Source organism: Leucopleurus acutus, assembly GCF_964270905.1.
Source record: "Leucopleurus acutus genome assembly, chromosome: 20".
NCBI lineage: Eukaryota > Metazoa > Chordata > Mammalia > Artiodactyla > Delphinidae > Leucopleurus > Leucopleurus acutus.
This window is the reverse complement of record NC_139162.1, coordinates 28,906,072-28,933,809: the sequence shown is the minus strand read 5'-3', so window position 1 is coordinate 28,933,809 and position 27,738 is coordinate 28,906,072. Positions and strand designations below refer to the sequence as shown.

The window sequence follows — 27,738 nt, the reverse complement described above, 5'->3', positions numbered from 1 at the left end:
TTTTATGCGGAGTGAAATAAGCCAGTCACAAAAGGACAGACATTCTATTATTTGTCTTATGAGGAATATGAGTTGTCAGATTCATAGAGACAGAAAGTAGAATGGTGGCTGCCAGAGGCTGGGGGGAGGGGAAAGTAGAGTTACTATTTAATGGGGACAGAGGTACAGCTGGGTAAGGTGGACGAGTTCTGGAGATGGATGGTGGTGAAGGCTGCACAACAATGTGAATGTACTTAATGCCACTGAACTGGACACTTGAAAAAGATACATTTTATGTCACGTATATTTTACCACATATTGTTTTTTAATCACTGAAGAAGCCAATATGGAAAATGAACTGAATGTTAAAGAAAAAGACAAAACCCCTTTTAATTTTACATCAAGAGATGAGTACCTAGCTCCAAGCTCAAGGTCTAGGTTGAGGATGATCATGAGCCGTACTAAAGGACAACCACACACAGCTTTAAGAACGCTGTCACACAGCTCACCTTGTAGCTCTCCTTCACTCGATGCCTAACTCTTCCAGACGTCCCAGTACTGAGGAAGGGTCTCCTCTTTCCAGCTTTGCCCAACCTTATTCATAATAGACAAATGAAAAGTCCCAGAAACCTGTTCTGTTTGGGAAAGTTTTCTTTTGTTCTAGGCTTCGGTGGTTAATATGCTTGACGAATTTCAGAGTTTCCCTATCTCTGTAGACCAAGGCCAAAGAATTGTTTTCTGGATTCACTGTTAGCAGCTGAAATAGGCAAATACAGTGATATATCAGAACACGGAGATTATATTCTCACCTCTTTTCTTAAACAGACGGTTCCATATCAAATACTCAGCCTCCGGCGATAGAGGATCCTTTAAAGTATCCTTTACTAGGAGGAGCTATTGATCTTGCTGTCCAGACATTTTCCAATAGGCCCCATTCCAGTACATACCCAGAAAAGTTTTACCTAATGCATTGATTTCTTACTACATTGAAAGATTCATGGGAATGCACCATCTGACTCTTAATTTATTTGGAATTTCTTTTAGCTGGGTAGAATGCTTAGTGATTATCCTTTAGCCTCTTTATTCCATGCTGAATACTTTCTACTAGAAATTAGAACCACTGCCAGCCAGACCAATGTGGATTTATCAGCTAAAGACACTGGCAGAAGGTCGTAAAAGTTGCGTCTCTGAAGAATGAAAGTGTCTTCAAGAACTAAAAAAGGATGGTTTGCCATCAGAAGCAACTTACCTCTTCATCTTCTCCTTTGGCAATGTAGGAGGTAAAGCCACCATACTCTGGCTCCCAGCCTTATGAAGGGAAAACAAAGAGCATTCAGAAAGCTCTCACTGCAAGAGTTACATTGATCTGTTTGAATCACTGATCCCATGCTGCTTAAAACGGGGATCTGGGAGTTCAGTAGAACCAACTCTGACTTATGAGCCTGAATTTATCATTCAACCAACACTGAATAAGAACTGAAAACTAAGAACTAAATATAAAATACACCTAGAAGGACAATTACATAAAAGTGCTGGGGGGTTCATTAGATGGAAATTATGATTTAGTTCATCTCCTATACCTTGGTCACAGATACAAATAGTACTTTGAGTTGGGAGATGACTGAAATTCATGACCCCTAAGATCCCTTCCAGCAGAGCTCCTGTGATCCTGGCCAAGGCGAATTACTTGTGATCTTGGTTCAGTTAGAGAGGGTCACTCAGGAGAGACTGTCCCTCTTACCTTCACAGCCACAGTAGAGAAGTAAGTCCAGGGCAAATTCAGTCTTGCTGTTGTCATGGATTAAAGTGTAGTGACCAGTCTTCCAATGCCTCAGTTCCCCCTGGCATGTGGGAACACTTGATTCTAAGAAAAAAAACAACAGAAGGCCAGAAAAAAATAACCTTGATACCACTGCAGATTGCAAAAGAATGATAATTAGGAATAGTTATAGCACTAAAGAGAAACTATTTCCATAAACCTTCAGCTGACCTATTGCTCCATTATATTATTAAATATATAAGCCTTATAATGAAAAAAAGTTGACTTTCTATTTCTCTTTACCATGATTTTCAGATGGAGTATATATTTAGCTGCCAGAAATTTTCTCTAAAATAACATGAATATTATTGTTAACTAAACTTTACTTTTTAGAGCAGTTTACAGAAAAGTCAAGTTTCCCAGAAAGTACAGTTCCTCTACTCCTGCCACACACAACCCCTGCCCCTCCCCATCAGTTTCCTCTATTATTAACATCTTGCCTTAGTGTGATTTATTTGTTACAACTGACCAATATTGATGCATTATTAACTGAAGTCCACAGTTTACGTTAGGGTTCGCTCTTGGTGTTGTACATTCTACTAGTTTAATGTCATGTGTCCATTCCATCTTGTTTGGAGATGATTAAACGTCCTCTGCTTTTAATAATTTCCTTCTACCTATCCAAATTCAAGCAAGTTTTTCTTAGGCTGATATTGGTTCTTAGCAGAAAGAAGCCACTCACCTTCCTCTTTATGTTCTTGTGTTTCAAAGTAGGTTTAGGTAAAGCCAGTCATATTTCTCTCCACCATTTGTACTACTGTTAGCCTAATAAAATGTACTAGCTGTTCTTCCTACCCGGCATGCTGTCTTAGCAGATCCTTCTTGTCATTCAGATCTGAGCTTGGATGACAGCTCCTCAGACAGGCTGGTCCAGATTGCCCATTCACCTAAGAGGCCACCCAGTCATTCCTCAGCACATACCCCTATTCAGATTTCCTGCAGAGCACCTAGCCTTATTTGATGTTTTCTTGTTGTTCGTGTATCATTTAATCTCTGTCTTCTCCTACTATCAATAGACTGTAAGCCAGGGAGAGCAGAGACCTTGTCTGTCTTCTTCTCCAGTTCCAGAAATAGGGCCTAGCATATCGTAGGTGCTTAAGAAATGTTTGTTGAATGAATAAATGACTGAATTGTGAATACCTAATAGTAAAAGAAGGACAGAACGTAACAGCAGCTTACCTTTCTTTGCATCGTTTTCCTCTGGCTCTGGGTCCATCTGTTCATTGCTCTGCTGACTGCTGTTGCTGATGGCCACCTGCCTGCTCTCTGGCTCAGAACTGTGGCTAGGCCCTTCTTCAGTGTTCTCAGCAGCAGAGGCTGCTTCTCCCTCCTTTTTGTCCTCAAGCTCACCTTCTTCTGAAGGGGCCAAGAAGTGAAGTTTCAGGCCTGTGAAGTTGGAGAGCAGCAAGAACATTGCCTCGGAGCGAAATAATGCCATGCAGTCCTTCAGGATGTCAGGAAGTTTGCTCTCCTCAGCCTTCTCGTAAAACCTGGAAAGCAGCGATGCCAAGGTGTTCATCAAAGCCACAGATGTAATATTACTCATGGGATGAAAGCTGATCATTAGCTTTGTATCTCTCTCCCTAAACCTTGCATAGCTTACTAACGTCCAAGTTGTTACAATAATGAGGTTTTGTTAGGGCCTGCTACTGGATGTCCCGGGGAACAAAACATCATTAGGGCAAATGCCCTATTATTGGAGGTGAGCCTTGCAGACAAACAGGCAGGTGTTGAATGCAGAAGCAAATGTCTTGGATGATGGGTTCTACCTTTTGTTAGGGGGACCTCGGCTGCTCCATTCCACATCTCCTTTCTCCAAAGCCTCACACACCTCTGCAAATTTCTCAGGCTGGAAAAGGAGCAAATGAAGCAGCAGTTAGCAGATCTCCCTATGATCCCACACTGGTCTTGCAGGTACAGCAGCTCTGCGGAATCATGCTGGCTGATTCCTAAAAGGGCCGGGTGACTCTCATCCCTTTCACACAACCTCCCCCAGTCCTGATAAGCTGAAGCCAGAGCAAAGACTGGATAAATCGTCAGCATGCTTTAGCCAAGTCACCTGAGTGTCAATTTGGGCCATTTCCTTAAGTAGTTGTATGTCTTACATCAAATTGGTAAACCTCTCAAATTCCTGCATTTATTATAATGAAAATGTCTATATAATAATACAGATTCTTTAGGCCTCAGCTCACTCCCTTGACTTAATCAGCATTCTAAACTTAAAAAGTCCAGTGTAGTACAAGAAGCTGATTAATCTGTTAGAATAGTCTCCAGAAGAGCCTTTATAAGTACTTGTTTAATGCAGTGTCCCAAGAGTATTCTACAAACAGTAATCCTATCAGTTGTAAAACAGGAAAGAGGATCCCAAAGGATGGTTTAGGTGAGCTGAATCAAATAGGGTTAAACAAGTTTATTTACTATTAATACTTCTCAAATTCCTTAATATGCTATGTCAGCTATATAATTCAGAGACAGAGGCAGTATGTAGTGTCACTCAACCTTTTTTTCAAGGAGGCACCAACTCTTGGGACTGATTCCATGGGACCCAGGGTCACCTGGGAAAAACCACACTCGCATACGTGATCTCATTTGGCCCTCACAACAACTCTTCAAGACGGGCAGGGCAAGTATTATCCCAGTTTAACTGATGATGAAATAAAAGTGAGACCTTAGTAATTTGCTCAGGTCAGTAAAACCACGGAGCTAAGACGTGAATATAAAGTCTTCTAGGGCTTCCGTGGTGGTGCAGTGGTTAGAAATCTGCCTGCCGGTGCAGGGGACACAGGTTCAATCCCTGGTCTGGGAAGATCCCACATGCCACTGAGCAACTGAGCCCGTGCGCGCCACAGCTACTGAGTCTGCACTCTAGAGCCCACGAGCCACAACTACTGAGCCCATGCCCCTAGAGCCCGTGCTCTGCGACAAGAGAGGCCACTGCGGTGAGAGGCCCACGTACCGCAGGGAAGAGTGGCCCTCGCTCTCTGCAACTAGAGAAAAGCCCACGCACAGCAACGAAGACCCAACGCAGCCAAAAATAAATTTATTAAAAAAAAATAAGGTCTTCTAACTTCTAACCTGGTTCTCTCTCCACTATAATGTGCTACCTCATCATTCTCAAACATTTGTTACTAATTTGTTAATCAGCAATCTTTCTGTTATTTAGAAGTAATTGGTAAGTACCACAGTCATCAAATGACTAGGATGGGAACTACACACCACTCATCCCCAATATAGAAGTGTGTGTGTGGGACTTCCCTGGTGGCGCAGTGGTTAAGAATCCACCTGCCAATGCACGGGACACGGTCGAGCCCTGGTCCAGGAAGATCCCACATGCCGCGGAGCAACTAAGCCCGTGCGCCACAACTACTGAGCCTGTGCTCTACAGCCTGCGTGTCTAGAGCCTGTGCTCCGCAACAAGAGAAGCCACCGCAATAAGATGCCCACGCACCGCAACAAAGAGTAGTCCCCACTCACTGCAACTAGACAAAGCCCCCATACAGCAGTGAAGACCCAGTGCAGCCAAAAATAAATAAATAAAATAATTTTTTTAAAAAGTGTGCGTGATTAAGATTCTAGAGAACTGGGGAATACCCAAGGGACTCGACCCACTAACATACGACTGATACCAATGTTAGCTATTATCATCATTTCTATACTTCATTTGAAGAAGAGGATGACGTAAACATGCTAACCAGGAACAAAACAAAAAGCAACAAAAGCTCTCAGTGATGCCTCTTCACCCACCCAGGAAGCAAGGCTGCAGGCCAAATGTGGTATATCAGACAGGATTTGCTGGCCTACCTTAAGGAACTCTTTTAGGAGAATTTCAGAGCTTTCTTCAAATTCTTCTTGAATTTGAACTTGGTACTCCATGTCGAGATAAGTAGGGTTGATCCAATCATACAAAATTTCATGCTACAAAGAAGCAGCAGATGCAAAGGGTGAGTTAATAATTCCTACTGCTTTTGTTCTGAATCATTTTACACTAGTAAAATATATGCAAATCTTCACTTTATAATTTTCTCCTTGTTAAATAAAGTTCTGGAAAGCTCTGCCTTAGACAGACACTATCAAAAGTGTATCTAAGAAGGGTGGAAAGGCAAGCTCAAAGCCTAGTTCTGTTAGCAGGATGAGCCACTTTTAAAACCAGAAAAGCAAATGATATGCCACAGCTTTTCTAAGACAAGAATCCCAGCAACAGGAATTTATCCTTACATCTTGTGGGACGTGAGGGCTCCGAGGTATGAGAGGTTCAAAGTAGGTGGGAGGCCTGGTCAGTAAAGGACCATGAAACCAGCCGCTGATGGACAAACGCGACTTTTCTTCAGACAGGACTTCAGAAACCTGAAAGGACAAGACCAGCAGCACATCAATGCAAAGACCAGCGGGGAAGATTACCAGCCAAGGCTCACTAATTTCAGGACCCTTCACACTAGGTGTGAAAACAACCTGGCCGGACAGTCCAACTGGAAGCCATCACATTTAGAGAACGGGCGACTGAAAAGCATGCTCTTTGGCCCTCTATGTATTTGTGGCTCACAGTCTTTACCTGGTGAAAGGATACTGGAGACACTTCAAAGAAAACCAGTGTGTTCCACGAAGGGATAAGAGACTTGACAATCTGCTTCGGCTGAAAGTGTTCTGCGTGGGGAGAGAACACATCTGTAAATGTGCTTCATCGTCATTAACCACTTCCCGGCCGCCTCGTTTCACCTTGACAATTCGCCAATTTCTAAGGGTAGCTAAATGTCCCCTCCAGATCCCCATATGCCACCCATTCCATCTGTTTTATATAGTTCTGCTAGGTGATATCTGTTCTTACTCCACCATCCTCTATTACTGATGAAGGCTGGAAAATGTTCTGAACGTTTTCTGGAGTCGAGCTCTGGTGTCAGTCATTAAAAAAATAAAAAAGACCCTGACCTCCTATCAGAGGCACTGGTCCTGGCAGATTCATAGCCACGGGTGGCTGCACATGTTCTCTACCCTCCCACGGCCAGCATTCAGAAGCAGGGTCTGACTATTCCTCATCTTAACTCGGCTCTAACTTATCTCTGGAGTAATGATTATTTCAGGCACAACTCAGGAGAGGTGGCTGTCAGGGCTGGCAATTATCCCCCTGCGGTCGCCACTGTAACGAAGAGCTTCCATCTCCCGAGGCGCACAGACAGAGCGCCCAAGGACCCGGAAGTGGCTGCTGGTGTTGAAGAGCACGCCTTTGTCTTACCGTCAACGTTGTACAGGTCCAGGGTGCCCCCCAAGCTCCTGTCCCAGGGAGGAACCAGGTAAAGAATGAAGGCAATCCGGCGTCCTTCCAGCTCGTCGTCATGGCAGAGCAGGGCATCTGCAATAGTTCAGCACACACCGTAATGTCCCTGTGCGGCAATGAGCAGCGGACATCTGACTCTGCGCTATCAGTCCACCTGCTATTCCTCCATAATGTCAGCTCCTCCAGCTTTAAAATGACACTTCTCCTCTTTTATAATTACAGAAATAAAACTGTCAATATAGAAAACTCTTAAAAACGCTGAAGAACATATATATAGACTCAGAGACAATCACTACTAAAATTTTTACATATATTCTTCCAATATTTTTCAACATACATGTATTTGCTTTTTAAAAAATTGCATCCTACAGTGGTTGTTTTGTGGCTTTTTCTTTTATTACACAGCAAATGTCTTTTCTGTCATCTCTTTTAATGGCTGCATAGTTATTCTAGGACTGAGCGAGATAGGCATCTGGGCAAGGTGGGAGAGGGGAGGGGATGCTATGGGTGAAGTGAGATCATTCCACACGGAGGGGTTGTTTTAATAAACAAACATATTGAAAATAATGGAAGGCAGATTTCTCAGGATTGAAGAATGGAATTGCAAATATGGAAAAGGAGAAATCTAGAATGAACCCTATGGTGTGGAAATGAAACCAGAGGAATCAATGTGACTTGTCTAGAGCACAGGAAATACAAGATAACCCTGGAAAATCTTGTTTTGCTAGGAAGTAAGATACAATAAGAATGATGAGTGAAAGTGAGTGAAACCCACGTAGGGGCCTTCTCGGTGACAGACCTCTTGGTGTTCCCTGCTTATTGCTGATTGGAAAAAGAGGCTATGGAAATAAGCTCTGACTTCCTAGGCCCTCCATGAGAAGCAAAGAGCAGGCCCCAGCAGCTAATGACTGAGGAATAAAGAATGCAGAAACAAAGACAGGGGAGGCAGATGAGAGTAGCCATAACTTAATAAGTCAGTCACAAGGACTCCCAGTTCTGCTTCAATGGTAAAGGTAAGTCTGACACACATTCCTAAGCTGTTTTATAGAAACCAGACCCCCCACACCAGATAAGAAAAGCTGACCACAAGCATGTAGCCCCCAGACCGGCTGGAACCTGAAGATTGAGGATGCTGACCCCTGTGACCTCACCTTGTTACTTCACCATGCACCAATCAGAGAACTGTGCACGAGCTGATCACACACCCTGTGACCCTCTCCCTTACCTTGCCTTTAAAAACCCTTCCCTAAAACCCATCAGGGAGCCTGGGTCTTTTGGGCATGGGCAGCCCGTTCTCCTTGTCTGGTGCCCTGGAATAAACTACTTTCCCTCACCACAACCTGGTTTCAGGAGATTGGCTTTGCTGTGCATTGTGAGCAAACCGAGTTTGTTTCAGTTAACATGAGGACATGCTAAAAGGATTCAGAAGTCAGCTTAAAGGGGCTCCTCTTGATCAAATCAGGGACAATATGAGCATCAACATAATGACAGTAACCATCACATAAACAGTAATCCTTAAATTCACACTGACATAAATGAGTGGGGAGAGGGAAAGGTTTTCTTTACAGTAGAATGACAACTAATAAAGAAATGATTTTATTAGGAAAGAAATCACCATTTGGCAACCTGCATAGTAATACTGTAGTAAGAAATATCAGTGGGGGGACGAGGGGAAGATGGCGGAAGAGTAAGACGTGGAGATCACCTTCCTCCCCACAGATACACCAGAAATACATCTACACGTGGAACAACTACAGAACACCTACTGAACGCTGGCAGAAGACCTCAGACCTCCCAAAAGGCAAGAAACTCCCCACGTACCTGGGTAGGGCAAAAGAAAAAACAGAGACAAAAGAATAGGGACAGGACCTGCACCAGTGGGAGGGAGCTGTGAAGGAGGAAAGGTTTCCACACACTAGGAAGCCCCTTCGCGGGCAGAGACTGCGGGTGGCGGAGGGGGGGAGCTTCGGCGCTGTGGAGGAGAGCACAGCAACAGGGGTGCGGAGGGCAAAGCGGGGAGATTCCCGCACAGAAGATTGGTGCCGACCGGCACTCACCAGCCCGAGAGGCTTGTCTGCTCACCCATCGGGGCGGGCAGGGCTGCGAGCTGAGGCTCGGGCTTTGGTCGGAGCGCAGGGAGAGGACTGGGGTTGGCGGTGTGAACACAGTATGAAGGGGTTAGTGCACCACGGCTAGCCGGGAGGGAGTCCGGGGAAAAGTCTGGACCTGCCGAAGAGGGAAGAGACTTTTTCTTCCTTCTTTGTTTCCTGGTGCGTGAGGAGAGGGGATTGAGAGCGCTGCTTAAAGGAACTCCAGAGACGGGCGCGAGCCGCGGCTAAAAGCGCGGACCCCAGAGACGGGCAGGAGATGCTAAGGCTGCTGCTGCCGCCACCAAGGGGCCTGTGTGCGAGCACAGGTCACTATCCACACCCCTCTTCCGAGGAGCCTGTGCAGCCCGCCACTGCCACGTTCCCGGGATCCAGGGACAACTTCCCCGGGAGAACGCACGGGGGGCCTCAGGCTGGTGCAACGCCATGTTGGTCTCTGCCGCCGCAGGCTCGCGCCACACTCCGTGCCCCTCCCTACCCCCGGCCTGAGTGGGCCAGAGCCCCCGAATCAGCGGCTCCTTTAACCCCGTCCTGTCTGGGCGAAGAACAGATGCCCTCAGGTGACCTACACACAGAGGCGGGGCCAATCCAAAGCTGAGCCCCTGGGAGCTGTGAGAACAAAGAGAAAGGGAAATCTCTCCCAGCAGCCTCAGAAGCAGCGGATTAAAGCTCCTCAATCAACTTGATGTACCCTGCATCTGACACGAATAGACAATGAATCATCCCAAATTGAGGAGGTGGACTTTGAGAGCAAGATTTATGATTTTTTCCCCTTTTCCTCTTTTTGTGAGTGTGTATGTGTATGCTTGTATATGAGATTTTGTCTGTATAGCTTTGCTTCCACCATATGTCCTAAGGTTCTATCCGTCTGTTTTTTTTTTAAATTTTCTTAATTATTTTTTAATTTAATAACTTTAATATATTTTACTTTATTTTACTATAGCTTCTTTTTCTTTTTTCCTTCCTTCCCTCCTTCCTTCTTTCCTTCCTTCCTCCCACCATCCCTCCCTCCCTCCTTTCTTTCCTTTTCTTCTTTTTCTTCCTTCCTTCCTTCCTTCCTTCTTCTACTAATTCTTCCTCTCTACTTTTTCTCCCTTTTATTCTGAGCCGTGTGGACGAAAGGCTCTTGGTGCTGCAGCCAGGAGTCAGTGCTGTGCCTCTAAGGTGGGAGAGCCAACTTCAGGACACTGGTCAACAAGAGACCTCCCAGCTCCATATAATATCAAACGGCGAAAATCTCCCAGAGATCTCCATTTCAACACCAGCACCCAGCTTCACTCAACGACCAGCAAGCTACAGTGCTGGACACCCTATGCCAAACAACTAGCAAAACAGGAACACAACCCCACCCATTAGCAGAGAGGCTGCCTAAAATCATAATAAGTCTACAGAGACCCCAAAACACACCACCAGATGTGGACCTGCCCACCAGAGAGACAAGATCCAGCCTCATCCACCAGAACACAGGCACTAGTCCCCTCCACCAGGAAGCCTACACAACCCACTGAACCAACCTTAGCCACTGGGGACAGACACCAAAAACAACAGGAACTACGAACCTGCAGCCTGCAAAAAGGAGACCCCAAACACAGTAAGATAAGCAAAATGAGAAGACAGAAAAACACACCACAGATGAAGGAGCAAGATAACCCACCAGACCTAACAAATGCAGAGGAAATAGGCAGTCTACCTGAAAAAGAATTCAGAATAATGATAGTAAAGATGATTCAAAATCTTGGAAATAGAATAGACAAAATGCAAGAAACATTTAACAAGGACCTAGAAGAACTAAAGATGAAATAAACAATGATGAACAACACAATAAATGAAAAATAACTCTAAATGGGATCAATAGCAGAATAACTGAGGCAGAAGAACGGGTAAGTGACCTGGAAGATAAAATAGTGGAAATAACTACTACAGAGCAGAATAAAGAAAAAAGAATGAAAAGAACTGAGGACAGTCTCAGAGACCTCTGGGACAACATTAAACGCACCAACATTCTAATTATAGGGGTTCCAGAAGAAGAAGAGAAAAAGAAAGGGACTGAGAAAATATTTGAAGAGATTATAGTTGAAAACTTCCCTAATATGGGAAAGGAAATAGTTAATCAAGTCCAGGAAGACAGAGAGTCCCATACAGGATAAATCCAAGGAGAAACATGCCAAGACATATTAATCAAACTATCAAAAATTAAATACAAAGAAAAAATATTAAAAGCACCAAGGGAAAAACAACAAATAACACACAAGGGAATCCCCATAAGGTTAACATCTGATCTCTCAGCAGAAACCCTGCAAGCCAGAAGGGAGTGGCAGGACATACTGAAAGTGATGAAGGAGAAAAACCTGCAACCAAGATTACTCTACCCAGCAAGGATCTCATTCAGATTTGATGGAGAAATTAAAACCTTTACAGACAAGCAAAAGTTGAGAGAGTTCAGCACCACCAAACCAGCTTTACAACAAATGCTAAAGGAACTTCTCTAGGCAAGAAACACAAGTGAAGGAAAAGACCTACAGTAACGAACCCAAAACAATTTAGAAAATGGGAATAGGAACATACATATCGATAATTATCTTAAATGTAAATGGACTAAATGCTCCCACCAAAAGACACAGATTGGCTGAATGGATACAAAAACAAGACCCATATATATGCTGTCTACAAGAGACCCACTTCAGACCTAGAGACACATACAGACTGAAAGTAAGGGGATGGAAAAAGATATTTCATGCAAATGGAAACCAAAAGAAAGCTGGAGTAGCAATTCTCATATCAGACAAAATAGACTTTAAAATAAAGACTATTATAAGAGACAAAGAAGGACACTAGATAATGATCAAGGGATCGATCCAAGAAGAAGATATAACAACTGTAAATATTTATGCACCCAACATAGGAGTACTTCAATACATAAGGCAAATACTAACAGCCATAAAAGGGGAAACTGACAGTAACACATTCATAATAGGGGACTTTAACACCCCACTTTCACCAATGGACAGATCATCCAAAATGAAAATAAATAAGGAAACACAAGCTTTAAATGATACACTAAACAAGATGGATTTAATTGATATTTATAGGACACGCCATCCAAAAACAACAGAATACACATTTTTCTCAAGTGCTCATGGAACATTCTCCAGGAGAGATCATATCTTGGGTCACAAATCAAGCCTTGGTAAATTTAAGAAAATTGAAATTGTATCAAGTATCTTTTCCGACCACAACACCATGAGACTAGATATCAATTACAGGAAAAGATCTGTAAAAACTACAAACACATGGAGGCGAAACAATACACTACTTAATAAAGAAGTGATCACTGAAAAAATGAAAGAGGAAATAAAAAAATGCCTAGAAACAAATGACAATGGAGACACGACAACCCAAAACCTATGGGATGCAGCAAAAGCAGTTCTAAGAGTGAAGTTTATAGCAATACAAGCCCACCTTAAGAAACAGGAAACATCTCGAATAAACAACCTAACCTTGCACCTAAAGCAATTAGAGAAAGAACAAAAAAACCCGAAAGTTAGCAGAAGGAAAGAAATCATAAAAATCAGATCAGAAATAAATGAAAAAGAAATGAAGGAAACAATAGCAAAGATCAATGAAACTAAAAGTTGGTTCTTTGAGAAGATAAACAAAATATATAAACCATTAGCCAGACTCACCAAGAAAAAAAGAGAGAAGACTCAAATCAATAGAATTAGAAATGAAAAAGGAGAAGTAACAACTGACACTGCCGAAATACAAAAGATAATGAGAGATGACTACAAGCAACTCTATGCCAATAAAATGGACAACTTGGAAGAAACAGACAACTTCTTAGAAATGCACAATCTGCCAAGACTGAATCAGGAAGAAATAGAAAATATAAACAGACCAATCACAAGCACTGAAATTGAAACTGTGATTAAAAATCTTCCAACAAACAAAAGCCCACGACCAGATGGCTTCACAGGCAAATTCTGTCAAACATTTAGAGTAGAGCTAACACCTATGCTTCTCAAACGCTTCCAAAATATAGCAGAGGGAGGAACACTCCAAATTGATTCTACGAGGCCACCATCACCTTGAAACCAAAACCAGACAAGGATGTCACAAAGAAAGAAAACTACAGGCCAATATCACTAATGAACATAGATGCAAAAATCCTCAACAAAATACTAGCAAACAGAATCCAACAGCACATTAAATGGATCATACACCATGATCAAGTGGGGTTTATTCCAGAACTGCAAGGATTCTTCAATATACACAAATCAATCAATGGGATAAACCATATTAACAAACTGAAGGAGAAAAACCATATGATCATCTCAACAGATACAGAGAAAGCTTTTGACAAAATTCAATGCCCATTTATGATAAAAACCCTGCAGAAAGTAGGCATAGAGGGAACTTTCCGCAACATAATAAACGCCATATATGACAAACCCACAGCCAACATCATTCTCAATGGTGAAAAACTGGAAGCTTTCTACTAAGATAAGGAACAACAAAAGATTGCCCACTCTCACCACTTTTATTCAACATAGTTTTGGAAGTTTTCACCACAGCAATCAGAGAAGAAAAGGAAATAAAAGGAATCCAAATAGGAAAAGAAAAAGTAAAGCTGTCACTGTTTGCAAATGACATGATACAATACATAGAGAATCCTAAAGATGCTACCAGAAAATTACTAGAGCTAATCAATGAATTTGGAAAAGTTGCAGGATACAATATTAATGCACAGAAATGTCCTGCATCCCTATACATTAAGGATGAAAAATCTGAAAGTGAAATCAAGAAAACACTCCCATTTACCACTGCAACAAAAAGAATAAAATTTCTAGGAATAAACCTACCTAAGGAGACAAAAGGCCTGTATGCAGAAAATTGTAAGACACTGATGAAAGAAATTAAAGATGATACAAGTAGATGGAGAGATACACCATGTTCCTGGACTGGAAGAATCAACATTGTGAAAATGACTCTACTACCCAAAGCAATCTACAGATTCAATGCAATCCCTATCAAACTACCACTGGCATTCTTCACAGACCTAGAACAAAAAATTTCACAATTTGTATGGAAACACAAGAGACCCCGAATAGCCAAAGCCATCTTGAGAACGAAAAACGGAGCTGGAGGAATCAGGCTCCCTGACTTCAGACTATACTACAAAGCTCCAGTCATCAAGACAGTATGGTAGTGGCACAAAAACAGAAAGACAGATCAAAGGAACGGGATGGAAAGCCCAGAGAAACCCACGCACATATGGTCACCTAATCTTTCATAAAGGAGGCAGGAATGTACAGTGGAGAAAGGACAGCCTCTTCAATAATAAGTGGTGCTGGGAAAACTGGACAGGTACATTTGAAAGTATGAGATTAGATCACTCCCTAACACCATACACAAAAATGAGCTCAAAATGGATTAAAGACCTAAATGTAAGGCCAGAAACTATCAAACTCTTACAGGAAAACATAGGCAGAACACTCTATGACATAAATCACAGCAAGATCCTTTTTGACCCACCTCCTAGAGACATGGGAAAAAAAAAAAAAAGATAAACAAATGGGACCTAATGAAACTTCAAAGCTTTTGCACAGCAAAGGAAACCATAAACAAGACCAAAAGACAACCCTCAGAATGGGAGAAAACATTTGCAAATGAAGCAACCGACAAAGGATTAATTTCCAAAATTTACAAGCAGCTCATGCAGCTCAGTAACAAAAGAACAAACAACCCAATCCAAAAATGGGCAGAAGACCTAAATAGACTTTTCTCCAAAGGAGATATACAGACTGCCAACAAACACATGAAAGAATGCTCAACATCATTAATCATTAGAGAAATGCAAATCAAAACTACAATGAGATATCATCTCACACCAGTCAGAATGGCCATCATCAAAAAATCTAGAAACAATAAATGTGGGAGAGGGTGTGTAGAAAAGGAAGCACTCCTGCACTGCCGGTGGGAATGTGAATTGGTACAGCCACTATGAGAACAGTATGGAGGTTCCTTAAAACACTGCAAATAGAACTACGGTATGACGCAGCAATCCCACTACCGGGCATATACCCTGAGAAAACCATAATTCAAAAAGAGTCATGTACCAAAATGTTCACTGCAGCTGTATTTACAATCGTCCGGAGATGGAAACAACCTAAGTGCCCGTCATCGGATGAATGGATAAAGAAGATGTGGCACATATATACAATGGAATATTACTCAGCCATAAAAAGGAAGGAAATTGAGCTATTTGTAATGAGGTGGATAGACCTAGAGTCTGTCATACAGAGTGAAGGAGGTCAGAAGGAGAAAGACAAATACCGAATGCTAACACATATATATGGAATTTAAGGGAAAACAATGTCGTGAAGAACCTAGGGGTAAGACAGGAATAAAGACACAGACCTACTGGAGAACGGACTTGAGGATATGGGGAGGGGGAAGGGTGAGCTGTGACAAAGCGAGAGAGAGGCATGGACATATAGACACTACCAAACGTGAGGTAGATAGCTAGTGGGAAGCAGCCACATAGCACGGGGATATCAGCTCGGTGCTTTGTGACCGCCTGAAGGGGTGGGATAGGGCGGGTGGGAGGGAGAGAGACGCAAGAGGGAAGAGATATGGGAACATATGTATATGTATAAATGATTCACTTTGTTATAAAGCAGAAACTAACACACCATTGTAAAGCAATTATACCCCAATAAAGAGATTTAAAAAAATAAAGTATGTTTCTTAACATGTAACATCAATAAAGAAGGGGAGAAAATTTAGGGTAGTGAATTTATGATATTAAACATAGTAGAAAGAGTCTACAGCAATATAAGACTGTGAACTTGTATTTGACAAATAGAGGCAATAATGAGATAACTTGTAAAAAAAATTAATGCACAGAAATCTCCTGCATTCCTTCCTACACACTAATGATGAAAAATCTGGAAGTGAAATCAAGAAAACACTCCCATTTACCACTGCAACAAAACGAATAAAATTTCTAGGAATAAACCTACCTAAGGAGACAAAAGGCCTGTATGCAGAAAATTGTAAGACACTGATGAAAGAAATTAAAGATGATACAAGTAGATGGAGAGATACACCATGTTCCTGGACTGGAAGAATCAACATTGTGAAAATGACTCTACTACCCAAAGCAATCTACAGATTCAATGCAATCCCTATCAAACTACCACTGGCATTCTTCACAGACCTAGAACAAAAAATTTCACAATTTGTATGGAAACACAAGAGACCCCGAATAGCCAAAGCCATCTTGAGAACGAAAAACGGAGCTGGAGGAATCAGGCTCCCTGACTTCAGACTGTACTACAAAGCTCCAGTCATCAAGACAGTATGGTAGTGGCACAAAAACAGAAAGACAGATCAAAGGAACGGGATGGAAAGCCCAGAGATAAACCCACGCACATATGGTCACCTAATCTTTCATAAAGGAGGCAGGAATGTACAGTGGAGAAAGGACAGCCTCTTCAATAATAAGTGGTGCTGGGAAAACTGGACAGGTACATTTGAAAGTATGAGATTAGATCACTCCCTAACACCATACACAAAAATGAGCTCAAAATGGATTAAAGACCTAAATGTAAGGCCAGAAACTATCAAACTCTTACAGGAAAACATAGGCAGAACACTCTATGACATAAATCACAGCAAGATCCTTTTTGACCCACCTCCTAGAGACATGGGAAAAAAAAAAAAAAAGATAAACAAATGGGACCTAACGAAACTTCAAAGCTTTTGCACAGCAAAGGAAACCATAAACAAGACCAAAAGACAACCCTCAGAATGGGAGAAAACATTTGCAAATGAAGCAACCGACAAAGGATTAATTTCCAAAATTTACAAGCAGCTCATGCAGCTCAGTAACAAAAGAACAAACAACCCAATCCAAAAATGGGCAGAAGACCTAAATAGACTTTTCTCCAAAGGAGATATACAGACTGCCAACAAACACATGAAAGAATGCTCAACATCATTAATCATTAGAGAAATGCAAATCAAAACTACAATGAGATATCATCTCACACCAGTCAGAATGGCCATCATCAAACAATCTAGAAACAATAAATGTGGGAGAGGGTGTGTAGAAAAGGAAGCACTCCTGCACTGCCGGTGGGAATGTGAATTGGTACAGCCACTATGAGAACAGTATGGAGGTTCCTTAAAACACTGCAAATAGAACTACGGTATGACGCAGCAATCCCACTACCGGGCATATACCCTGAGAAAACCATAATTCAAAAAGAGTCATGTACCAAAATGTTCACTGCAGCTGTATTTACAATCGTCCGGAGATGGAAACAACCTAAGTGCCCGTCATCGGATGAATGGATAAAGAAGATGTGGCACATATATACAATGGAATATTACTCAGCCATAAAAAGGAAGGAAATTGAGCTATTTGTAATGAGGTGGATAGACCTAGAGTCTGTCATACAGAGTGAAGGAGGTCAGAAGGAGAAAGACAAATACCGAATGCTAACACATATATATGGAATTTAAGGGAAAACAATGTCGTGAAGAACCTAGGGGTAAGACAGGAATAAAGACACAGACCTACTGGAGAACGGACTTGAGGATATGGGGAGGGGGAAGGGTGAGCTGTGACAAAGCGAGAGAGAGGCATGGACATATAGACACTACCAAACGTGAGGTAGATAGCTAGTGGGAAGCAGCCACATAGCACGGGGATATCAGCTCGGTGCTTTGTGACCGCCTGGAGGGGTGGGATAGGGCGGGTGGGAGGGAGAGAGACGCAAGAGGGAAGAGATATGGGAACATATGTGTATGTATAAATGATTCACTTTGTTATAAAGCAGAAACTAACACACCATTGTAAAGCAATTATACCCCAATAAAGAGGTTTAAAAAAATAAAGTATGTTTCTTAACATGTAACATCAATAAAGAAGGGGAGAAAATTTAGGGTAGTGAATTTATGATATTAAACATAGTAGAAAGAGTCTACAGCAATATAAGACTGTGAACTTGTATTTGACAAATAGAGGCAATAATGAGATAACTTGTAAAAAAAATTAATGCACAGAAATCTCCTGCATTCCTTCCTACACACTAATGATGAAAAATCTGGAAGTGAAATCAAGAAAACACTCCCATTTACCACTGCAACAAAACGAATAAAATTTCTAGGAATAAACCTACCTAAGGAGACAAAAGGCCTGTATGCAGAAAATTGTTAAGACACTGATGAAAGAAATTAAAGATGATACAAGTAGATGGAGAGATATACCATGTTCCTGGACTGGAAGAATCAACATTGTGAAAATGACTCTACTACCCAAAGCAATCTACAGATTCAATGCAATCCCTATCAAACTACCACTGGCATTCTTCACAGACCTAGAACAAAAAATTTCACAATTTGCATGGAAACACAAGAGACCCCGAATAGCCAAAGCCATCTTGAGAACGAAAAACGGAGCTGGAGGAATCAGGCTCCCTGACTTCAGACTGTACTACAAAGCTCCAGTCATCAAGACAGTATGGTAGTGGCACAAAAACAGAAAGACAGATCAAAGGAACGGGATGGAAAGCCCAGAGAAACCCACGCACATATGGTCACCTAATCTTTCATAAAGGAGGCAGGAATGTACAGTGGAGAAAGGACAGCCTCTTCAATAATAAGTGGTGCTGGGAAAACTGGACAGGTACATTTGAAAGTATGAGATTAGATCACTCCCTAACACCATACACAAAAATGAGCTCAAAATGGATTAAAGACCTAAATGTAAGGCCAGAAACTATCAAACTCTTACAGGAAAACATAGGCAGAACACTCTATGACATAAATCACAGCAAGATCCTTTTTGACCCACCTCCTAGAGACATGGGAAAAAAAAAAAAAAGATAAACAAATGGGACCTAACGAAACTTCAAAGCTTTTGCACAGCAAAGGAAACCATAAACAAGACCAAAAGACAACCCTCAGAATGGGAGAAAACATTTGCAAATGAAGCAACCGACAAAGGATTAATTTCCAAAATTTACAAGCAGCTCATGCAGCTCAGTAACAAAAGAACAAACAACCCAATCCAAAAACGGGCAGAAGACCTAAACAGACTTTTCTCCAAAGGAGATATACAGACTGCCAACAAACACATGAAAGAATGCTCAACATCATTAATCATTAGAGAAATGCAAATCAAAACTACAATGAGATATCATCTCACACCAGTCAGAATGGCCATCATCAAACAATCTAGAAACAATAAAAGTGGGAGAGGGTGTGTAGAAAAGGAAGCACTCCTGCACTGCAGGTGGGAATGTGAATTGGTACAGCCACTATGAGAACAGTATGGAGGTTCCTTAAAACACTGCAAATAGAACTACGGTATGACGCAGCAATCCCACTACCGGGCATATACCCTGAGAAAACCATAATTCAAAAAGAGTCATGTACCAAAATGTTCACTGCAGCTGTATTTACAATCGTCCGGAGATGGAAACAACCTAAGTGCCCGTCATCGGATGAATGGATAAAGAAGATGTGGCACATATATACAATGGAATATTACTCAGCCATAAAAAGGAAGGAAATTGAGCTATTTGTAATGAGGTGGATAGACCTAGAGTCTGTCATACAGAGTGAAGGAGGTCAGAAGGAGAAAGACAAATACCGAATGCTAACACATATATATGGAATTTAAGGGAAAACAATGTCGTGAAGAACCTAGGGGTAAGACAGGAATAAAGACACAGACCTACTGGAGAACGGACTTGAGGATATGGGGAGGGGGAAGGGTGAGCTGTGACAAAGCGAGAGAGAGGCATGGACATATAGACACTACCAAACGTGAGGTAGATAGCTAGTGGGAAGCAGCCACATAGCACGGGGATATCAGCTCGGTGCTTTGTGACCGCCTGGAGGGGTGGGATAGGGCGGGTGGGAGGGAGAGAGACGCAAGAGGGAAGAGATATGGGAACATATGTGTATGTATAAATGATTCACTTTGTTATAAAGCAGAAACTAACACACCATTGTAAAGCAATTATACCCCAATAAAGAGGTTTAAAAAAATAAAGTATGTTTCTTAACATGTAACATCAATAAAGAAGGGGAGAAAATTTAGGGTAGTGAATTTATGATATTAAACATAGTAGAAAGAGTCTACAGCAATATAAGACTGTGAACTTGTATTTGACAAATAGAGGCAATAATGAGATAACTTGTAAAAAAAATTAATGCACAGAAATCTCCTGCATTCCTTCCTACACACTAATGATGAAAAATCTGGAAGTGAAATCAAGAAAACACTCCCATTTACCACTGCAACAAAACGAATAAAATTTCTAGGAATAAACCTACCTAAGGAGACAAAAGGCCTGTATGCAGAAAATTGTAAGACACTGATGAAAGAAATTAAAGATGATACAAGTAGATGGAGAGATACACCATGTTCCTGGACTGGAAGAATCAACATTGTGAAAATGACTCTACTACCCAAAGCAATCTACAGATTCAATGCAATCCCTATCAAACTACCACTGGCATTCTTCACAGACCTAGAACAAAAAATTTCACAATTTGTATGGAAACACAAGAGACCCCGAATAGCCAAAGCCATCTTGAGAACGAAAAACGGAGCTGGAGGAATCAGGCTCCCTGACTTCAGACTGTACTACAAAGCTCCAGTCATCAAGACAGTATGGTAGTGGCACAAAAACAGAAAGACAGATCAAAGGAACGGGATGGAAAGCCCAGAGATAAACCCACGCACATATGGTCACCTAATCTTTCATAAAGGAGGCAGGAATGTACAGTGGAGAAAGGACAGCCTCTTCGATAATAAGTGGTGCTGGGAAAACTGGACAGGTACATTTGAAAGTATGAGATTAGATCACTCCCTAACACCATACACAAAAATGAGCTCAAAATGGATTAAAGACCTAAATGTAAGGCCAGAAACTATCAAACTCTTACAGGAAAACATAGGCAGAACACTCTATGACATAAATCACAGCAAGATCCTTTTTGACCCACCTCCTAGAGACATGGGAAAAAAAAAAAAAAAGATAAACAAATGGGACCTAACGAAACTTCAAAGCTTTTGCACAGCAAAGGAAACCATAAACAAGACCAAAAGACAACCCTCAGAATGGGAGAAAACATTTGCAAATGAAGCAACCGACAAAGGATTAATTTCCAAAATTTACAAGCAGCTCATGCAGCTCAGTAACAAAAGAACAAACAACCCAATCCAAAAACGGGCAGAAGACCTAAACAGACTTTTCTCCAAAGGAGATATACAGACTGCCAACAAACACGTGAAAGAATGCTCAACATCATTAATCATTAGAGAAATGCAAATCAAAACTACAATGAGATATCATCTCATACCAGTCAGAATGGCCATCATCAAACAATCTACAAACAATAAAAGTGGGAGAGGGTGTGTAGAAAAGGAAGCACTCCTGCACTGCCGGTGGGAATGTGAATTGGTACAGCCACTATGAGAACAGTATGGAGGTTCCTTAAAACACTGCAAATAGAACTACGGTATGACGCAGCAATCCCACTACCGGGCATATACCCTGAGAAAACCATAATTCAAAAAGAGTCATGTACCAAAATGTTCACTGCAGCTGTATTTACAATCGTCCGGAGATGGAAACAACCTAAGTGCCCGTCATCGGATGAATGGATAAAGAAGATGTGGCACATATATACAATGGAATATTACTCAGCCATAAAAAGGAAGGAAATTGAGCTATTTGTAATGAGGTGGATAGACCTAGAGTCTGTCATACAGAGTGAAGGAGGTCAGAAGGAGAAAGACAAATACCGAATGCTAACACATATATATGGAATTTAAGGGAAAACAATGTCGTGAAGAACCTAGGGGTAAGACAGGAATAAAGACACAGACCTACTGGAGAACGGACTTGAGGATATGGGGAGGGGGAAGGGTGAGCTGTGACAAAGCGAGAGAGAGGCATGGACATATAGACACTACCAAACGTGAGGTAGATAGCTAGTGGGAAGCAGCCACATAGCACGGGGATATCAGCTCGGTGCTTTGTGACCGCCTGGAGGGGTGGGATAGGGCGGGTGGGAGGGAGAGAGACGCAAGAGGGAAGAGATATGGGAACATATGTGTATGTATAAATGATTCACTTTGTTATAAAGCAGAAACTAACACACCATTGTAAAGCAATTATACCCCAATAAAGAGGTTTAAAAAAATAAAGTATGTTTCTTAACATGTAACATCAATAAAGAAGGGGAGAAAATTTAGGGTAGTGAATTTATGATATTAAACATAGTAGAAAGAGTCTACAGCAATATAAGACTGTGAACTTGTATTTGACAAATAGAGGCAATAATGAGATAACTTGTAAAAAAAATTAATGCACAGAAATCTCCTGCATTCCTTCCTACACACTAATGATGAAAAATCTGGAAGTGAAATCAAGAAAACACTCCCATTTACCACTGCAACAAAACGAATAAAATTTCTAGGAATAAACCTACCTAAGGAGACAAAAGGCCTGTATGCAGAAAATTGTAAGACACTGATGAAAGAAATTAAAGATGATACAAGTAGATGGAGAGATACACCATGTTCCTGGACTGGAAGAATCAACATTGTGAAAATGACTCTACTACCCAAAGCAATCTACAGATTCAATGCAATCCCTATCAAACTACCACTGGCATTCTTCACAGACCTAGAACAAAAAATTTCACAATTTGTATGGAAACACAAGAGACCCCGAATAGCCAAAGCCATCTTGAGAACGAAAAACGGAGCTGGAGGAATCAGGCTCCCTGACTTCAGACTGTACTACAAAGCTCCAGTCATCAAGACAGTATGGTAGTGGCACAAAAACAGAAAGACAGATCAAAGGAACGGGATGGAAAGCCCAGAGATAAACCCACGCACATATGGTCACCTAATCTTTCATAAAGGAGGCAGGAATGTACAGTGGAGAAAGGACAGCCTCTTCGATAATAAGTGGTGCTGGGAAAACTGGACAGGTACATTTGAAAGTATGAGATTAGATCACTCCCTAACACCATACACAAAAATGAGCTCAAAATGGATTAAAGACCTAAATGTAAGGCCAGAAACTATCAAACTCTTCCAGGAAAACATAGGCAGAACACTCTATGACATAAATCACAGCAAGATCCTTTTTGACCCACCTCCTAGAGACATGGGGAAAAAAAAAAAAAAGATAAACAAATGGGACCTAACGAAACTTCAAAGCTTTTGCACAGCAAAGGAAACCATAAACAAGACCAAAAGACAACCCTCAGAATGGGAGAAAACATTTGCAAATGAAGCAACCGACAAAGGATTAATTTCCAAAATTTACAAGCAGCTCATGCAGCTCAGTAACAAAAGAACAAACAACCCAATCCAAAAATGGGCAGAAGACCTAAATAGACTTTTCTCCAAAGGAGATATACAGACTGCCAACAAACACGTGAAAGAATGCTCAACATCATTAATCATTAGAGAAATGCAAATCAAAACTACAATGAGATATCATCTCACACCAGTCAGAATGGCCATCATCAAAAAATCTAGAAACAATAAATGTGGGAGAGGGTGTGTAGAAAAGGAAGCACTCCTGCACTGCCGGTGGGAATGTGAATTGGTACAGCCACTATGAGAACAGTATGGAGGTTCCTTAAAACACTGCAAATAGAACTACGGTATGACGCAGCAATCCCACTACCGGGCATATACCCTGAGAAAACCATAATTCAAAAAGAGTCATGTACCAAAATGTTCACTGCAGCTGTATTTACAATCGTCCGGAGATGGAAACAACCTAAGTGCCCGTCATCGGATGAATGGATAAAGAAGATGTGGCACATATATACAATGGAATATTACTCAGCCATAAAAAGGAAGGAAATTGAGCTATTTGTAATGAGGTGGATAGACCTAGAGTCTGTCATACAGAGTGAAGGAGGTCAGAAGGAGAAAGACAAATACCGAATGCTAACACATATATATGGAATTTAAGGGAAAACAATGTCGTGAAGAACCTAGGGGTAAGACAGGAATAAAGACACAGACCTACTGGAGAACGGACTTGAGGATATGGGGAGGGGGAAGGGTGAGCTGTGACAAAGCGAGAGAGAGGCATGGACATATAGACACTACCAAACGTGAGGTAGATAGCTAGTGGGAAGCAGCCACATAGCACGGGGATATCAGCTCGGTGCTTTGTGACCGCCTGGAGGGGTGGGATAGGGCGGGTGGGAGGGAGAGAGACGCAAGAGGGAAGAGATATGGGAACATATGTGTATGTATAAATGATTCACTTTGTTATAAAGCAGAAACTAACACACCATTGTAAAGCAATTATACCCCAATAAAGAGGTTTAAAAAAATAAAGTATGTTTCTTAACATGTAACATCAATAAAGAAGGGGAGAAAATTTAGGGTAGTGAATTTATGATATTAAACATAGTAGAAAGAGTCTACAGCAATATAAGACTGTGAACTTGTATTTGACAAATAGAGGCAATAATGAGATAACTTGTAAAAAAAATTAATGCACAGAAATCTCCTGCATTCCTTCCTACACACTAATGATGAAAAATCTGGAAGTGAAATCAAGAAAACACTCCCATTTACCACTGCAACAAAACGAATAAAATTTCTAGGAATAAACCTACCTAAGGAGACAAAAGGCCTGTATGCAGAAAATTGTAAGACACTGATGAAAGAAATTAAAGATGATACAAGTAGATGGAGAGATACACCATGTTCCTGGACTGGAAGAATCAACATTGTGAAAATGACTCTACTACCCAAAGCAATCTACAGATTCAATGCAATCCCTATCAAACTACCACTGGCATTCTTCACAGACCTAGAACAAAAAATTTCACAATTTGTATGGAAACACAAGAGACCCCGAATAGCCAAAGCCATCTTGAGAACGAAAAACGGAGCTGGAGGAATCAGGCTCCCTGACTTCAGACTGTACTACAAAGCTCCAGTCATCAAGACAGTATGGTAGTGGCACAAAAACAGAAAGACAGATCAAAGGAACGGGATGGAAAGCCCAGAGATAAACCCACGCACATATGGTCACCTAATCTTTCATAAAGGAGGCAGGAATGTACAGTGGAGAAAGGACAGCCTCTTCGATAATAAGTGGTGCTGGGAAAACTGGACAGGTACATTTGAAAGTATGAGATTAGATCACTCCCTAACACCATACACAAAAATGAGCTCAAAATGGATTAAAGACCTAAATGTAAGGCCAGAAACTATCAAACTCTTCCAGGAAAACATAGGCAGAACACTCTATGACATAAATCACAGCAAGATCCTTTTTGACCCACCTCCTAGAGACATGGGGAAAAAAAAAAAAAAGATAAACAAATGGGACCTAACGAAACTTCAAAGCTTTTGCACAGCAAAGGAAACCATAAACAAGACCAAAAGACAACCCTCAGAATGGGAGAAAACATTTGCAAATGAAGCAACCGACAAAGGATTAATTTCCAAAATTTACAAGCAGCTCATGCAGCTCAGTAACAAAAGAACAAACAACCCAATCCAAAAATGGGCAGAAGACCTAAATAGACTTTTCTCCAAAGGAGATATACAGACTGCCAACAAACACATGAAAGAATGCTCAACATCATTAATCATTAGAGAAATGCAAATCAAAACTACAATGAGATATCATCTCACACCAGTCAGAATGGCCATCATCAAAAAATCTAGAAACAATAAATGTGGGAGAGGGTGTGTAGAAAAGGAAGCACTCCTGCACTGCCGGTGGGAATGTGAATTGGTACAGCCACTATGAGAACAGTATGGAGGTTCCTTAAAACACTGCAAATAGAACTACGGTATGACGCAGCAATCCCACTACCGGGCATATACCCTGAGAAAACCATAATTCAAAAAGAGTCATGTACCAAAATGTTCACTGCAGCTGTATTTACAATCGTCCGGAGATGGAAACAACCTAAGTGCCCGTCATCGGATGAATGGATAAAGAAGATGTGGCACATATATACAATGGAATATTACTCAGCCATAAAAAGGAAGGAAATTGAGCTATTTGTAATGAGGTGGATAGACCTAGAGTCTGTCATACAGAGTGAAGGAGGTCAGAAGGAGAAAGACAAATACCGAATGCTAACACATATATATGGAATTTAAGGGAAAACAATGTCGTGAAGAACCTAGGGGTAAGACAGGAATAAAGACACAGACCTACTGGAGAACGGACTTGAGGATATGGGGAGGGGGAAGGGTGAGCTGTGACAAAGCGAGAGAGAGGCATGGACATATAGACACTACCAAACGTGAGGTAGATAGCTAGTGGGAAGCAGCCACATAGCACGGGGATATCAGCTCGGTGCTTTGTGACCGCCTGGAGGGGTGGGATAGGGCGGGTGGGAGGGAGAGAGACGCAAGAGGGAAGAGATATGGGAACATATGTGTATGTATAAATGATTCACTTTGTTATAAAGCAGAAACTAACACACCATTGTAAAGCAATTATACCCCAATAAAGAGGTTTAAAAAAATAAAGTATGTTTCTTAACATGTAACATCAATAAAGAAGGGGAGAAAATTTAGGGTAGTGAATTTATGATATTAAACATAGTAGAAAGAGTCTACAGCAATATAAGACTGTGAACTTGTATTTGACAAATAGAGGCAATAATGAGATAACTTGTAAAAAAAATTAATGCACAGAAATCTCCTGCATTCCTTCCTACACACTAATGATGAAAAATCTGGAAGTGAAATCAAGAAAACACTCCCATTTACCACTGCAACAAAACGAATAAAATTTCTAGGAATAAACCTACCTAAGGAGACAAAAGGCCTGTATGCAGAAAATTGTAAGACACTGATGAAAGAAATTAAAGATGATACAAGTAGATGGAGAGATACACCATGTTCCTGGACTGGAAGAATCAACATTGTGAAAATGACTCTACTACCCAAAGCAATCTACAGATTCAATGCAATCCCTATCAAACTACCACTGGCATTCTTCACAGACCTAGAACAAAAAATTTCACAATTTGTATGGAAACACAAGAGACCCCGAATAGCCAAAGCCATCTTGAGAACGAAAAACGGAGCTGGAGGAATCAGGCTCCCTGACTTCAGACTGTACTACAAAGCTCCAGTCATCAAGACAGTATGGTAGTGGCACAAAAACAGAAAGACAGATCAAAGGAACGGGATGGAAAGCCCAGAGATAAACCCACGCACATATGGTCACCTAATCTTTCATAAAGGAGGCAGGAATGTACAGTGGAGAAAGGACAGCCTCTTCAATAATAAGTGGTGCTGGGAAAACTGGACAGGTACATTTGAAAGTATGAGATTAGATCACTCCCTAACACCATACACAAAAATGAGCTCAAAATGGATTAAAGACCTAAATGTAAGGCCAGAAACTATCAAACTCTTACAGGAAAACATAGGCAGAACACTCTATGACATAAATCACAGCAAGATCCTTTTTGACCCACCTCCTAGAGACATGGGAAAAAAAAAAAAAAAGATAAAC

General features: G+C 41.3%; 1 protein-coding gene across 1 annotated transcript in view; it reads right to left on the bottom strand.

Annotated features, from left to right (window-relative positions):
- Window positions 1-254: 254 nt before the first annotated feature.
- OGFOD1 (2-oxoglutarate and iron dependent oxygenase domain containing 1) overlaps window positions 255-27,738 on the bottom strand; it is a 163,736-nt gene continuing 136,252 nt past the window's right edge. The window contains exons 5-13 of the mRNA XM_082862764.1: window positions 7,026-7,142; window positions 6,348-6,439; window positions 6,014-6,142; window positions 5,600-5,713; window positions 3,568-3,647; window positions 2,978-3,288; window positions 1,721-1,843; window positions 1,229-1,287; window positions 255-736 (exon numbers count right to left, since the gene is read on the bottom strand). Of these exons, the coding sequence (XP_082718890.1) occupies window positions 575-736; window positions 1,229-1,287; window positions 1,721-1,843; window positions 2,978-3,288; window positions 3,568-3,647; window positions 5,600-5,713; window positions 6,014-6,142; window positions 6,348-6,439; window positions 7,026-7,142 (1,187 nt within the window). The 3' untranslated portion in view covers window positions 255-574. The remainder of the gene's footprint in view (window positions 737-1,228; window positions 1,288-1,720; window positions 1,844-2,977; window positions 3,289-3,567; window positions 3,648-5,599; window positions 5,714-6,013; window positions 6,143-6,347; window positions 6,440-7,025; window positions 7,143-27,738) is intronic.